The sequence below is a fragment of the Neolamprologus brichardi genome, chromosome 22 (genome assembly GCF_056152115.1).
Source record: "Neolamprologus brichardi isolate AB-2024 chromosome 22, ASM5615211v1, whole genome shotgun sequence".
Taxonomy (NCBI): domain Eukaryota; kingdom Metazoa; phylum Chordata; class Actinopteri; order Cichliformes; family Cichlidae; genus Neolamprologus; species Neolamprologus brichardi.
The window spans coordinates 20,783,652-20,798,160 of record NC_142124.1 but is presented as its reverse complement, the minus strand read 5'-3'; the positions used below and the strand labels follow the sequence as shown (position 1 = coordinate 20,798,160).

The 14,509-nt window shown below is 42.7% G+C and overlaps 2 protein-coding genes across 2 annotated transcripts; one reads left to right on the top strand and one right to left on the bottom strand.

The window, feature by feature from the left end:
* The first annotated feature begins 872 nt into the window (after positions 1-872).
* Positions 873-2,875, top strand: dlx5a (distal-less homeobox 5a). The gene is made up of 3 exons (XM_006787641.3): positions 873-1,507; positions 1,909-2,093; positions 2,323-2,875. The coding sequence occupies exons 1-3, from the start codon at positions 1,150-1,152 to the stop codon at positions 2,635-2,637; spliced, it is 858 nt and encodes a 285-aa protein (XP_006787704.1). The 5' UTR covers positions 873-1,149; the 3' UTR covers positions 2,638-2,875.
* Positions 2,876-6,523: 3,648 nt separating this feature from the next.
* dlx6a (distal-less homeobox 6a) lies at positions 6,524-9,204 on the bottom strand. The gene is made up of 3 exons (XM_006787642.3): positions 8,507-9,204; positions 7,600-7,793; positions 6,524-7,346 (listed from the first exon to the last, which is right to left on the bottom strand). The coding sequence occupies exons 1-3, from the start codon at positions 8,811-8,813 to the stop codon at positions 7,107-7,109; spliced, it is 741 nt and encodes a 246-aa protein (XP_006787705.1). The 5' UTR covers positions 8,814-9,204; the 3' UTR covers positions 6,524-7,106.
* Positions 9,205-14,509: the final 5,305 nt, after the last annotated feature.

The window sequence follows — 14,509 nt, the reverse complement described above, 5'->3', positions numbered from 1 at the left end:
ACCTGCTGAAACGCCCATGTAGTCTTCCAAAAATTTGAAACAGTTGCAGGCTCTTTTATCAGATTAAACTGTTACCAGTGTCACGTGATTCCCCTTTCCCCGTTAATTTAATCTAATGGGTCTATATTTAATCTGGGCGTCTGGGTTGTGTCAAATTTGAGTGCATTTATTTTATGTTTTGTTGTGGGTTTGCCAAGGTGAACGACGTGCAGCCCCTCGCTTTGTCCTCTTGTCGGCGCTGTTTACCACTGAATGTGTGGGCTGACGGCCGGAGCTCTGGTTTGTGTGCTCGGCAGCATGCTTCAGGAGGGAATAACATGGATTAATATTTAATGAGCCGTTTATTGATGCCGAACTGTGTAAACAGCACAGACACACCGTGTTTGATTTGCCGATGATGTACAGAATATTTGGGATCATTCATTTGATGCAAGAAAAGCTTTTTTGAAATTCCCATGGGGGTTAGGCTATGTGCCTCTTAAAACGAAAATGAGAATATATATATGTATGTATAAAAAAAACCGAGCTCATTTGCTTAAGCTGCTCAGTTTCATGTCTTTGCGATTTTATTTTATTATTAGATTATTAAATTTGATTCCATGTTTCCATGCGTGACTAGAGCAGCTAGTGAATTCTGTTCTGATAAAAACGCGTAAATAAAGATTAATAAAGACAAGCGTGATAATCGGTGGCTCTTGCAGCACAGGCCTTTTTGGTAATAGGATTTGTCCTTCTAATTTATCCTTCTGATGAATTGGCGACACTTTAATTGCTGCCATTGATTGATAGTATAAAAACACAACAATGCAGCCAACATGCAGCCCGGGTGGCTTCCCCCCTTATAAGAAAGCTGGCGGAGTGAATTGGGTGTAGCTGTGTCTGTGTGCGCCTTGGCCAATGGAACCAGATCCTCCCTGCAGTGCGTAAGAGCGCGATTTAGGATTTAACCAAGTCTTTGCTGCGGGGCTGGCTGCAGTCTTCACCAGAGCCCGACGGCCTGAGAGCCTTTCAACAATGCCAGTGTAGTTTTTTTTTCCCCACACCGCTCTGGAGACAGACGCTCTCGGTTTTTATTATTGATTTTTTTTTCTTTCGTGTTTTTTTCCCTGCTGATTAAATAAAACGAACCGACGCGCTCCCTCTCGAAGTATGACCGGAGTTTTTGACCGGAGGATCCCGAGTGTGAAATCTGCAGACTTTGAGAGCTCCTTTCAACTCTCCAGCATGCACCATCCGTCTCAGGAATCTCCTACTTTACCCGAATCCTCCGCCACGGATTCTGGCTACTACAGTCCCGCTGGAGGAGTCGCTCACGGCTACTGCTCGCCCAGCTCCACCTCTTACGGGAAGCCTCTGAATGCCTATCAGTACCAGTACCCGGGTGTAAACGGATCTGCTGGAAATTACTCGACAAAATCCTACACAGATTACAGCTCCTACACGACCCCCTCCTACCACCAGTATGCTGGGACTTACAGCAGAGTGCAAGCCCAGCCGAGTCCACAAGGTACGGGCCTAACATTTTATATTTTAATAGAAGCAGATTTTTTGAGGGTTATGAAGAAAAAATAAATATATGGTTGGTTTTTTAAATTTTTTATCCAGGTTTATCATTTCGTCAACTGCTGATTTGCACGAAAGGTCTATAAATGCGTAATTAAAAGAAAAAATGCAAATGCATGCTTCAAATTATTTCATTTAAGTCCATTTAAAGGGACCACTTACTTTCCTTTTAGTTGGACTGAAATGCATCTGGTTCATAAAAATGGATGTCTTTTTTGTTATTACTGTTATTTTAATACATCTGAACGATGACACACACACGTAATAGATAAATTACATAAAATGCGGTTTTGAGGGAAATGGATACATGTTTATATTCGGTTTTGTTATTTTGTTTTTTAATAGAAAAAGAGATAAGCGAGCCTGAGGTGAGGATGGTGAATGGCAAGCCGAAGAAAGTGAGAAAACCCCGGACAATCTACTCCAGCTTCCAGCTGGCCGCCTTGCAGAGGCGGTTTCAGAACACACAGTACCTGGCGCTGCCGGAGAGAGCCGAACTGGCCGCCTCGCTGGGGCTAACGCAAACACAGGTGGGATTTTCGATGAAAAATAAATCTCAGATCTCTTAAATCACTTTTAATTTGGAAGAAATTATCGTGTTTTAAGTGTTTCAAATGTTGAGAATAAAATAATGATTTTGCGATGTTTTCTGGCTTTCTTTGTGCGCTTTTACGCAACGAGCGTTCTTTAAGCTCCATTTGTTTTTGAGGTGATTTCGGAAGTAATCATAATAATAATGCGATTTTTGGCCCCTTACAGGTGAAAATTTGGTTCCAAAACAGAAGATCAAAGATGAAGAAGATCATGAAAAACGGCGAGCTTCCCCCGGAACACAGCCCCAGCTCCAGCGACCCCATGGCCTGCAACTCTCCACAGTCCCCGGCCGTCTGGGACACACAGGGTCCCTCCAGGCCGCACAGTCTACAGCCACAAAGCATCAACACGACTGCTTCTAACTTTTTGGAAAACACGGGGTCATGGTACACCTCAGCCGGCAGCTCCATGACATCCCACCTGCAGACCCCTAACTCAATACAGCATTCGTTGGCTCTTGGAGCGGGGACGTTATATTGAAAAAAAAGAAAAGAAAGAAAACTACACTAAACAAAAAACAAACCTATTGTTGATTTCATTTCCCCCTCCTTCTATGGGACTCGTGTTCAAATTTCAGAGGAATATGCAATGTATTTGATGGCAGTCATAGAAGAAACGTGTAAAATGTGTAAATGTGTGCATGTAATTTATTGCATTTTGGAAGACTATTAAACGTTTAAATGGACAATGGAACTTTGAACCCCACCCCCCTGCCTCCCTGCAGTCTCTTGTTATTTTAAACCCTCAGTTATTTGCTCTGAAAAAATCACGACAAAAGCTCGCAGACAGCCTCAGGTGACATTTTTTTTTGTTGTTGTTGTTTGCTTCCACAAGGTTGTAAATCACGGCTGCGAGGTATGTAGAGCTGAACGATCAGCATCAAATCTTAATGGTTTTCATGTGCAATTACGGCCTAGGAGTGCGTCGTTTTGGGTTTTTTATGTTTTATATTTACTAAAAACTGGTATTTGTCTGAAAAAGATTTTTGCAGGTAAAATTTCGTCTATTTTTTTTCTAAGAAATGACAATTAAAAAAACAACCTATTTGAATGAAGGCAGTTTATCCTACATTTGCGATGAATGCAAAATCAGAAAAATTAAAGGGAAAATTTCTGACTGAGCTTACATCAAGCAAACATTTGTCAAGATAAATACCTGTAAAAGCAACGGTACAGGCAACGGTAAGCGTCAGCCGACCACACCAATCACATTTTATTGAATCGAGCTGGGTGTATTTGTTCTGTAATACTGCATCTATTATTGCTGCAGTAAGTCGACAGTAGCTTATCTTCTTAATGTCATTTTTAATTTTATCAGACAAATGGTATCATGACAGGATTTGCTCATGATACAGTAATAATTCATATTTTTCAGTCAGTCCCGGTATTCTTCTTCGTATTTTTATTCTTATTATTATTGCACCTGATTGAGTCTTTAAGCTAGCCTGTAAGGGAAGTGCCCGCTTCTTCCTGCAGACGGTCTGCAGCCGGTCTCACTTCTTTGTGTCCCCTACAATTAGTCGCTTTGAATGGCAAGAGAGGAGGCGAGGGGGGCGGCACGGAGATCTGAGACAATCCGCATTCCTGTGGGGGTAGACCGGCTCCAGAGCTCTGCCACTCCCGGCCGCCGTACACAGCCCACCTTCCTGCTTAAAAAATGCAAGAACTGAAAAGAAAAAGGAAGAAAATCCTACACAGTTTGAACATGTCATTAGCAGGCGATAATACCAGCTCTGCCAGTGGGGGTAAAAAAAAAATCCATTAAACAAACCGTGCCACTGTGACAAACTTAAGAGAATTGATCTAACTGAATCTGCCCGGCCATATGCGCCAAGATCACATAAGTGAGTTTTTACAAATGTTGCACACAAAATTCCTCCCCTTCTCTCTCTCTCTCTCACTTTATCTCTGTGTCTCTCTCTCACAACATACACTAAACAATGCTGCATCTGACCCACACACTGACCCATGCAAGTTACCATTTCCACCTGACACAGAACCCTCTTCCTGATTGCAGCCCACTGAATACACACACACACACACACACACACACACACACACACACACACACACAGAGCTATAGGAAACGTTCTCCCTAATCTAAAGCACTGGCAGCTCTGCTGCTTTAAGCACGATTTCTGCTGTGAACGAAACGGCAGAGCGGTCACTGCGATGTTAGTGTTGTAGTGTGTCACTCCAGAAATGTAAAAATTTAACAGGGCACGTGCACGTGATCAAGAACACTTTGGCGCGCGAACAGACGGGCACACACGGGTTTACATTTCTCCTTCACACACAAACACACACATACACACACAGACACACACCTCTCTCTCTCTCTCTCTCTCTCTCTCACACTCTCACACTCTCACACACACACACACACACACACACACACACACACACACACTTGTGGTGCCATTATATCGAGAGCCTCCGTTTATTTCCCAACCGAACATTTTCCACTCAGCTAGTTTTCCCCCCGTTTTGCAAATCGAGTCTAAATAATGACAGTTAGCTTTACTGGACAGCTTCAACTGTAACACTCCACAATAATTATTCTCCAGGATTAGGGCCTCCATTATCATAATCTGGACATTGACAATTACCTATAATTTGCAAAGATGCGCTTGGTTCTTGATTGCAGAGGGCTTTTTTTTTCAAGCTCGCCATCACTAAACAGTGACAGTAATAACAGCTAATTTTGCAGGCAATATATAAGAGCTTACCGGGGTGTGCAAACACTTTTCCACCTGGATTTGCTTATTCAACCACCAGCAGTAAAAACCGTGCAGCGCTTTTTTGGGGGGTTTAGTCTATGTTAGAGAAGCGGAGGAAGGTAAGGATGAGTCTTATATTTTCTGTCACAGCTTCCATTCTTAGATAAGGTGCGACGACACCCTTCACCCTTCACTTTACTTTATTATATAGATTTAGACAAAGAAATCTAAAATCTGATTTACTTATATATTTACTATATATTATTTACTATATATATTTACTATATTTACATATACATATATATATATATATATATATATATATATATATATATATATATATATATATATATATATATATATATATATATATATATATATATATTCGTTTAAAGAGAGACTGTTTGGATTGTGGAAGCCTTTTCGAGATTTAATGTGGTACAATTTGTATGAAAATTTGTATGAAATGTTGTCCAGTGCTTGCTGCTTTTATGTGAGAAGCGTGAACATCGCAGAGCAAGTGACACATCTCTCACTCCCCACCCCCATCTACTGCAGCTCTATCTATCTATCTGTCTATCTATCTATCTATCTGAAACTCATCAAAGCCATTAAAAATCGTCATTTTCTGGTGCTGAATATGCGCCACTGCGTATTTATGAGCTCTGTTGATGTTTACTCGACTGCTGCTTTCGGCTCCCTGCAGCCCGATCATGGCCCAGGAGCAGATAGGCCCCAGCCTGGGGGCCCAGGTATGCTGAATGTGCGCCAGTGGGACATCCGCGACTTGACAGCTGCATGAAGCTTTTCAGCGTTGTAATTTCAGATAATATCCCGAGCGCTCACTCTTCTCAGCAATTTGTATATGAATAACCGAATAATTTTCCCTTTTGTTCCATCTGTGCTACCTCAAATCCAAATAAAGATGCCTTTTAGTATTAAAAGTGGTAGAAAATTACAGGTAATTATCTTTGACGGTAAAAACGCTGTAATCAGCGGGCTACATCAAAAATTACCCTAATTATGTCTGCATTTATGAGAATGGGGGAGAGAAAAAAAAGCCTCACTTGGATAAAAACCCACAAATTGTCCCAAATATCTCCTTCATATTGAACGCCGCTGCAGCTGGCTGCTTTGTTCAGCATCGATCCCGCGGAGCTTGGCATTTAACGGCCTGCATTAGGACGGAGAGAAGGGAGAAAACATTTTGTCAATACTTCTAATAATTGAGGGTGAAAATGACAAGATAAGCTGGACCTGGAGCAAATGTCTTTCGAGGTGAATGTAGGCAGCGGCGGGTTGAGGGTAAGTTAATTTCCTCTGGTGCTGAGTGCGTTTGATAAATCTATATACTGTGGAGTTTTTCATTCATTGGATTTATTTAAAATGTTTACTCTAGTGAAATGGGCTTTTCAGTGAGCACCGTGTCATTAACTTATGCTCGTGTTGTCTGCTCTGAGCTTGCACACACCAGGGAGACGGGAAATGGGTCCTTTTTTGGACGTGATGTTGGCCCAATATGACGCACAAAAAAGGCCTAGATTAAAATGAATATCTTTTTCTTCTCCCCCCCACCCCCACCCATTTCTTCTTCTTCTTTTTTTGAAATCATGGAACAGCAGGAGTCTGTTTTTGAGTCACCGTTTACTCAATCTGACAAAACATAAAAAGTGTATGTACAACTAAAATCGCAGATTATATTTACAGACAGACAATTTGCTTGGTTTTGCATGTTGGAGAAACAATCAGGGAGGGGAAAAAATTGAAGGAAGAAAATTAAAAAAAAAAAATAAAAGCAGTCCACCATGGCAAAACAAAAAAAAAAAAGGTTTCTGGGCGCCACAGCAGCGCATAGAGAGTGTGAGCAGTCTTTGTCCAAAGTGGCTAAAATGTCACTGATAATATTTGGTATATTGACGGTTCAGATGGTGACAAGAATGAAAGCATAACAAATGCGAGCCCACTGAACAGCCATGTACGCTAAAAATGGTTAGTTCCCTTGTTTGTGTCATCATCATCACACACCGAGGCTTGGCTGTGTCTCATCCTTCAGCAAAGGAGTGGAAGAGAGAGGGGGGCTTTTTTTTCGTTGTTGTTGTTGTTGTTGCCTGCTCCTCTCCAGCATCCAGTTTCTGAGCTGACACAAATTGTAGGCTACGTTGGAAACTGCATTGCCGAGATCCGGAGGCCTCTCCAAGACAGGCTCCCTGACCTTGCTTTCGTCGTCAGTCTATCTCTGCATTGAGTCTTGATGTGGGGAGGAATACCAGTGAGAGTAGCCGGGCATGTAGCTGTTGGCCGGCATGTTTACTCCTTTGGATGAGGCCGACACGTCCCAGATTGGGGGGATGCTCGGCGAGCGCGGGGACAGGGACATGGAGCCCGGGATGGGCTCGCTCTCGTGCGGGTTACCGCCTTGCTTCAGCAGCTTCTTGAACTTTGACCTTTTATTCTGAAACCAAATTTTTACCTGCGGGAGAGGACGAGAGGGGCGCGCGCAGTTAGTCAAGGATAAAGTGGATAAAGGGCCCACATGGAGGTCAGTTGTATTTACGCAGCATTTCGTCTTTTAATATAATTAATATACAAAATATAGAAGCACACAAGATTAATAAGGTGAGAAATAAAAATACAACGTTTATTAAAATTATCAAACTGATACAGTACATTTTGTTTCTGGAGGCAGTGTTAAAATGTAAACTAGTGCGCGTTTCTCCTCATACCTGTGTTTGCGTCAGTCCTAGAGAGGCGGCCAGCTCGGCGCGCTCCGGTAAAGCGAGGTACTGTGTTTGCTGGAAACGGTGGTTCAGTGCTTGAAGCTGCAAACTGGAATAAATTGTCCGAGGTTTGCGAATCTTCTTGCCTTTGCCGTTAAAACGAATCTCCCCGTTTTCGATCACTGTCGTCTTCTGCTGCTCTGCAACAAAAACAAGCAAACGTTATTATTATTGTTCAAGCCCACAGGCAGGCTGCACGCGTTCATTTGTGTGCTGGAAGCACGCTGAAAATATATATATATAGTTGCGGTAAAGAGTAAATCGAGGGAGGACAAACAATGTGAGAAAAAAACAATGAAAATTCCGGCTGATAAACGCTGACATCTCTCTCTCCCTCGTTGGCTTTAAGCGCCGAGGCAGCCCGCAATCCTCATACGCTGTCATATTTAGGATATTGCTGGTAATGACATGTCAATTAAATGCTAATTACAACATTCAAGGCGTGCGGGCCTAATTTCCACGAGTAGTTGGTGAGGATTGCACGGTCGACATGATCACACCCCGGGCATTTGAAGCAGATTTTGTGGGGGAACCGAGGGGAGTGCTAGGAGGGGACGGCGGAGGAAGCAAAAGAAGGCTGGATCTTGAATTATCCGGTGCCATTTACGCACAATTTTCGCGATCGCCCGCCTACGCTCGAAAGATAATTCCCGAATTTGGAGCGGCCGTGCGGTGATTTGGGCATGACACCACGAGGCTGGCATGGAGAAATGTTCGATCCCCACTGTGGACCACCCGCACAAAAAAAAAAAGAAAAGAAAAGAAAAAGAAGAAGGAGGTATGCTCTAATGGCACTGTCGAGCACGCTGTGGTGCATTTTCCATTTGGCTGGCGAAAAACGCGGGTCTCTTACCTGTGCCGTCTAACCTTGTCTGTCCTCCCATGTTGTTGTGATAGGACGGCAGGTACGGGCTGTGGTGTGGATGGCTCACGTAAGGGTAAGGTAACGACCTGTTGTAGGTGTTGCTCCCGGGGTACGGGGTGTTGTCGTGCTGGTGGTGAGAGTGTGAGCCGGAGTGGAGACAGTGCAGCGGGTAGTGGCCGCTGCCCATCGATGGGGAGCTCTGCTGTGAGTGCGACTGCTGTCCAAACTCCATGAAAGCAGACTTGGACGAGTCCTGAGCCTCCAGACCGTCAGCCATCGTAGTCATGGTCATCATCGAATTTTCTGCCTTGAGAGCACTCACCCCCCTCTCTCTCAAGACCAAATCGGTTTTTTCTCTCTCGCTGTGCTGTTGTCTCTCTCCCCTCTCTCCACCGCGAGCAGATATTGTCCTATTAACACCCGATTTTTCCAGAGGCGTCTTTATTTCCCCCCCTTGTCCTGTGATATTCTCACTCAAAGTGGAGGAAGGTAGGCATAAGTTAAGGGAGAGATTTTAAGGTGGATTCTGTTAAAATTGAGCCCTTGCTTCCAGACTTGATGCAGACACTACAAGTAAAATGGTTTGTCTCCAAAGGGCAGCGCCTCCCGATTGGTCATCCAACCCAACGTCATCACTGCTCTGCGCTTCACGGAGACTTGAGCTGGAGTTAACCCACCTTACCAGCTCCCACCACAACTATGGGGGAAATAATATGTGGTGGGAAAGACGCCTAATTCCTACAGACAAGCCCCACACGTTTAAAAAAGGGAGAGAAAAAAAAAAACTCCGCTCTTTTGGAAACTGCCGAGTCGATTTTGTTTTTTAGCCCAAACTCCAAATTACGCGCGACGCGCAACATATAGCGTGCACTTTGATTTAATCTGAAGCGAGCAGTCTTTACGTTTCCCATATTTACTTTTCTGGCCTTAGGTCCTCATTTGCCGAGGAAGTAATTGCATATAGGAAAGCATCACACAAACACGTGTTCGGGAATAGCTGAATCGATTTCAAACCGAAACTGAATTATTTTACCTTACATTAAAAATAAAATAGTAGTATTAACATCAATCTCCTCAAACCAGCAATCATTTTATTTGAAAAATGATTTTTCAGTCAAATTTATAAAAGAGTAAAGAATAATCCCAGCTGGACTATGTGGTTCTTATAAGGTTTTTACATTTTGTGACACTTAAAATATTAATGCCTATAGCGGGAGAGTGACGCGTTTAATGCCAAGGAAACACCTGGAACAGGTGGAGTAGATCTGGAAGTAAGCGAAAGTTTATCTTAGACTTCATGAATTTTTATTCTTAATTTCATCTAACTTTTTCCTTTTTATTTTTTATCTTGACAACCTATTTGAGAAGAAAAACACATTTTTTGTTGTTTTTTGCAGTGTAGTATTTGCTTTGATGTTTGCCTAATGAGCTGTCCCCCTCTTCAAACCCCACCCTCCTCTGCTCTGAAAGTAACATATATTATAACTGTTCATTTTTTCCCGGGGCTACTGACCATATGATTAAGGATCCTCAGACAATTCAAAATACCGTACATGTGACACATCAAATAACAATATGCCTGAGGTACAATAGGTTATTTTGCAGATAGAAGGGTGGATACCCGGATAAACTGACAGTGTCTTTTATCCCTGTTGCAATATGAGGCCTGATAGGGTCCTCAATATATGTAAATTATACAGTTTGTCTCCAAGGGCTGCCATGTTCGAGTAGCAAATAAGAATAAAATGCTATTTCCGCTTATAATAATGCAATAGGTATTCAAATCATGTTTTGCACCACTTTCAGCATTTTTTTTTCACGCAATGTGGCATTTAGCGATTTAACAACAAAAAAAAGGCGACGCAAAATAATTATGGTTGCAATCAAGTTACTACGAAAACCTATTTGATTAGCGGCCACACTTTACTCAAATTGCAGCTATAAAATTAAGAACAATTCGCCTGTAATGATTATGGACTGGATTTATTTTGGGAGGGTGGAATAAAAGTGGATATAGCATAAATTATCCCCTAATTATACGCCAGTGTGGCCTCAATTATCCTCTTATCAAAAATGGTTGTCTAAATGCAGCGTTTAGTTTCAATTTTCTCCTTTTCTGTAACAAGAACTTGGTACCTTGCTATTATCGTCAGCTACGGTTGTTATTTACTTTGTGGGATTTAAAAGTGCACAACCCAGCCGGATAATCATTTTACAGCAGCGGAGCAAGGAGAGGAGCACAGAGGCAGGGATGTGTTGCAGCCGAAGGCATCCACATGGATTTGTTTTATTCCTGCAGTCCTTTAGATTAAGCGAGTCTGATTCAGATTAATCAGAGTCGCTCTTTTGTCGTCGGGAGGGCTGCAGGTAAGAGCTTCTTTTGCTGACATTGACGAATGATTTTATTGCCTCTTGTAATTCGCTATTTTAAGCAAAGAGTGTGGCCTCGCAGACCTGGAATGAGTCAGCCCACCTTGGTCACCCCTCAGTGATCTAGCATAGTGGCCAATTCCCCTGCCCGTGTTCCACTTGGACACGCAGAGGAGAAACCAGATCCGATAGCTTTTCTAATCGCCTTTGAGTCCTACTACAAACACGTACATGCTTTGCAGTGATGTTAGCCGCTTCCCCGCGGACTTAAAACCCCAGCCTTCGTTATATGAGACATCTTCATTCCCCAGGATTTGTTGTTGTTGTTGTTGTTGTTTTGTTTTTTTTTTTGCAGCATCACACGCGCGCCATCGTCGGAATTATTAAGTTGCGGGATGACTGTGCGGGTAATGTCAAAGTCTCGACGTCCCCGCAGGCGTGTTTCTGTGCACACTGAGATTAAGTGAAGTGGTGAAAGGACGGATTTGCTTGAATGGCGAGAACATGACATACTCGACCTTGGTGTTTTTGAAATGTTTAAGATCTGGGCTTTTTGCACGCGTGCTGACAGCCGTGTCTGATTGCAAACAGCGACCCGTATAACATGTAATCAGTGGACTGTTTAAAAAAAACTTTAATTGTACGTTATTACTAAAAAGAACAGAAGCAAAAACAATTATCTTTTAAAAATTATATATTTTAAAAATGACACCCTTGAGGCATGCTTCACCTGCTGTATCATGTCTCCGGTTAATCTTGGATTATACGAGTTCATGGCCTTATTCTGGAGAAAAATTATTTTATATTTCAGCTCGACAAAATGTCAATCACAAAATGAGCAGCGTTCAGCTGCAAATCTAGAAATCACTTTGTCCCTAAGTAGATGATTGACCTTCAGCACAATCAATGGCCGTGCTGGTTTAACAGAAGTGGTCTTTATTTCCTGCTGTCTTATAAACGCTGATGAATGACTCTTTAAAATCACTCCAATATCCAAACGCCGGGTCTGTATCAGGCCTGGGATTTCCCCTAACATCCACTGTCTGTGACGGCAGTACATGGAAACTGAGAAGATTTGTACGCTTGCATTTACAGGTGGAACTTGACGGCACGTTGTGGTTAACACAGCCGATAGGACATAACCTAAATTGGTAATATCAGCACGCTCGTGGATAAGGTGATCTATACATGCGTAAATGTGATGTCCCCACCTCTTTCTGAATGCGTGTCACTGCCTGTTTTAGCACCGCGTGTCTTTTTCAGTCTATCTGGCCACACGTGTTAATCGTATCTGAGCGTTAACACAGAGTTCCAACAAGACATAGGTCATAACTGTAAATGAGAGGCTGGGTGTTTGCGGTCGGTCCCACTAACAGCTATTGACTGGCTCCCATGGAAAGCCACTTCTTTGGCTTCCCAGGGACTCGGAGCGGTTGAGGACGCTGAGGCAAGTCACTGCAGAAAGACACCGGGAGGCACTTAAACAACATGTCTCCCTTCTCCACAGCGCAAAGCCACTGGCGCTTCACAGACAGCCAGGCGTCGACTGCTCTCCATCTCTGCCGTGCGAAGGGCGGGAAGTGGCAAAAGAGAAGCGCAGATGCATGCCACACACAGCTGTCAGCATAACGTGGTTCATTGTAACTGGATTCACTGGAGCAAACCGCCCTCACACACACACACACACACACACACACACACACACACACACACACACACACACACACACACACACACACACACACACACCACCCGAAAACGATCACCGACCAGTACAGTTCATCCGTGTCCAAATGGCGGCTCGACGCTTTTACGCACGCAAATTGCGCACAGCGCACTAATGCAAACTCGCTTACGCCAGGCTTTGATGTGATTTGTAAAAACATGCAACTACACCGAGAAAAATGAGTGTGGTTTTGCTATAAAGAAAACCAAGCGCTGCCAGGCAGACGACTGTTTACCATAACTTTTGCATCATAAATTAGGATTGCATTATCTCTCGGTTAAATAGCAAAATTGGCACATGCATGGATGGCCCCCAGGTGCAGGCAACGGCCTTCAGATGGACCCATCGTAGTAGAGCTAAATGACCACAAATAAGCACAGGCTTGCATCACTGAGTCTTCACAGCCTCTCGTAGACTAATGGATTTAATTTGGCACAATTGAAGCTGCACTGGACCCACTTAGGGCCCATGTTCTAATTAAGACCGCTTGTTTCTTTTGTCGCCTTCCTATATTGAATGTTTAGGTCCACCTGAGTGATTGCATTGCTTGGTTTCCTGCACCAGTCATATGGTGTTTATATTTGCTCGTTTGCTTCTGAAATGGTGGCAAAATACGAAGGCAAACGAGCTGGTGAAGCGTAACTGGATTAATGAAAACGGCCTCAAAGCCACTGAATTTGATAACGCGATGAAACTAAAATAATAATAATAATAATAATAAGGAAGACAGAAGGCTGCTTAGGGCATTTGTTGTGAAGAATTAACACTATAGCAGTTTGTTTTATCTTAGGCTGTTACGCTATAACTCGGCGAGCACACGCCTAACTCACTGTTCCTGTACAAAGGAGTAAATAACAAAGGAGCTACATACAAAAAGTTGATCTGAATTTAATGTTGGTGACAAATAAGACTAGTGAGAACCGGGGGTGCATGTAGTCCCCCCTTTTCCCCCTCTCTCGACTTAATACACGACATTATTAGGTCTGACAGCACAGTGGTCGGTCTTGAAGGAGAGGATTTGGTCGGTAGATGACAGACAGGAAGGCCAGCAATCATGGGCTTTTTTTTCTTTCTTTCCTTTTTTTTTATCAGAATGTACTGTTCGATGCCGTTTATCCCTGATGATAGAAAATTGCTCTGTTGCCAGGACGCTGCCGCCGAAATAGAGGGCAGGAGCAACATTTCCATTTTCCAGTTTGAAAGCCATTGAAATGAATTAGTAAAAATGAAAAAAAAGGGGGGGAAATGAGAAAGAATCCCCTGATAAACAAAGGGGAGCAAACAAAGATACCATTTTCTTTTGCCGAGAAGCCACCCTCCTCATTTTTCCTTTTTTTTCTGTAGCAGAGTGAAGGTTTTACTTCAACAGTTGCAAATCACATGCTTGGCTTCTAATGTAGCCCAAGGCCCGGGCCTACTTCAAAGACAATCATTTATTTCACAACCTTCTGGAATAATCAGAGCGCCTTTTCATCTGTCGTGACAGAGAGGAGAAAGGGAAAAAAGAATGAAAGACAGAAATTAGTAAAGAAAACTTGACAACGAGGAGCATTAAGCAAACTCCTGAAATGTTTAGCCATTAGGCACAAATGAAGAGCAAACTTTACAGAAAAAAAGATGCAGATTAAAGAGCGAAATATAATTTTATACACGTTTCTTTAAATTAGTAGCTATATATTTATATACAGCATGTATGGAAAATATATCTTATCTTATTATTATTAATAATAACATTTATGCTGCTGCTGCTACTATTATCGTCACGGTCCTCGTCATTATTATCACGTTAATCACTTCTGCAGTTCATATAGTAGGTATACTGCGCCTGATCTAAAAAAATAATGTGAATCTAAATAATATAAATAACGTGCTACAAACTTAATTAAATCATTTTC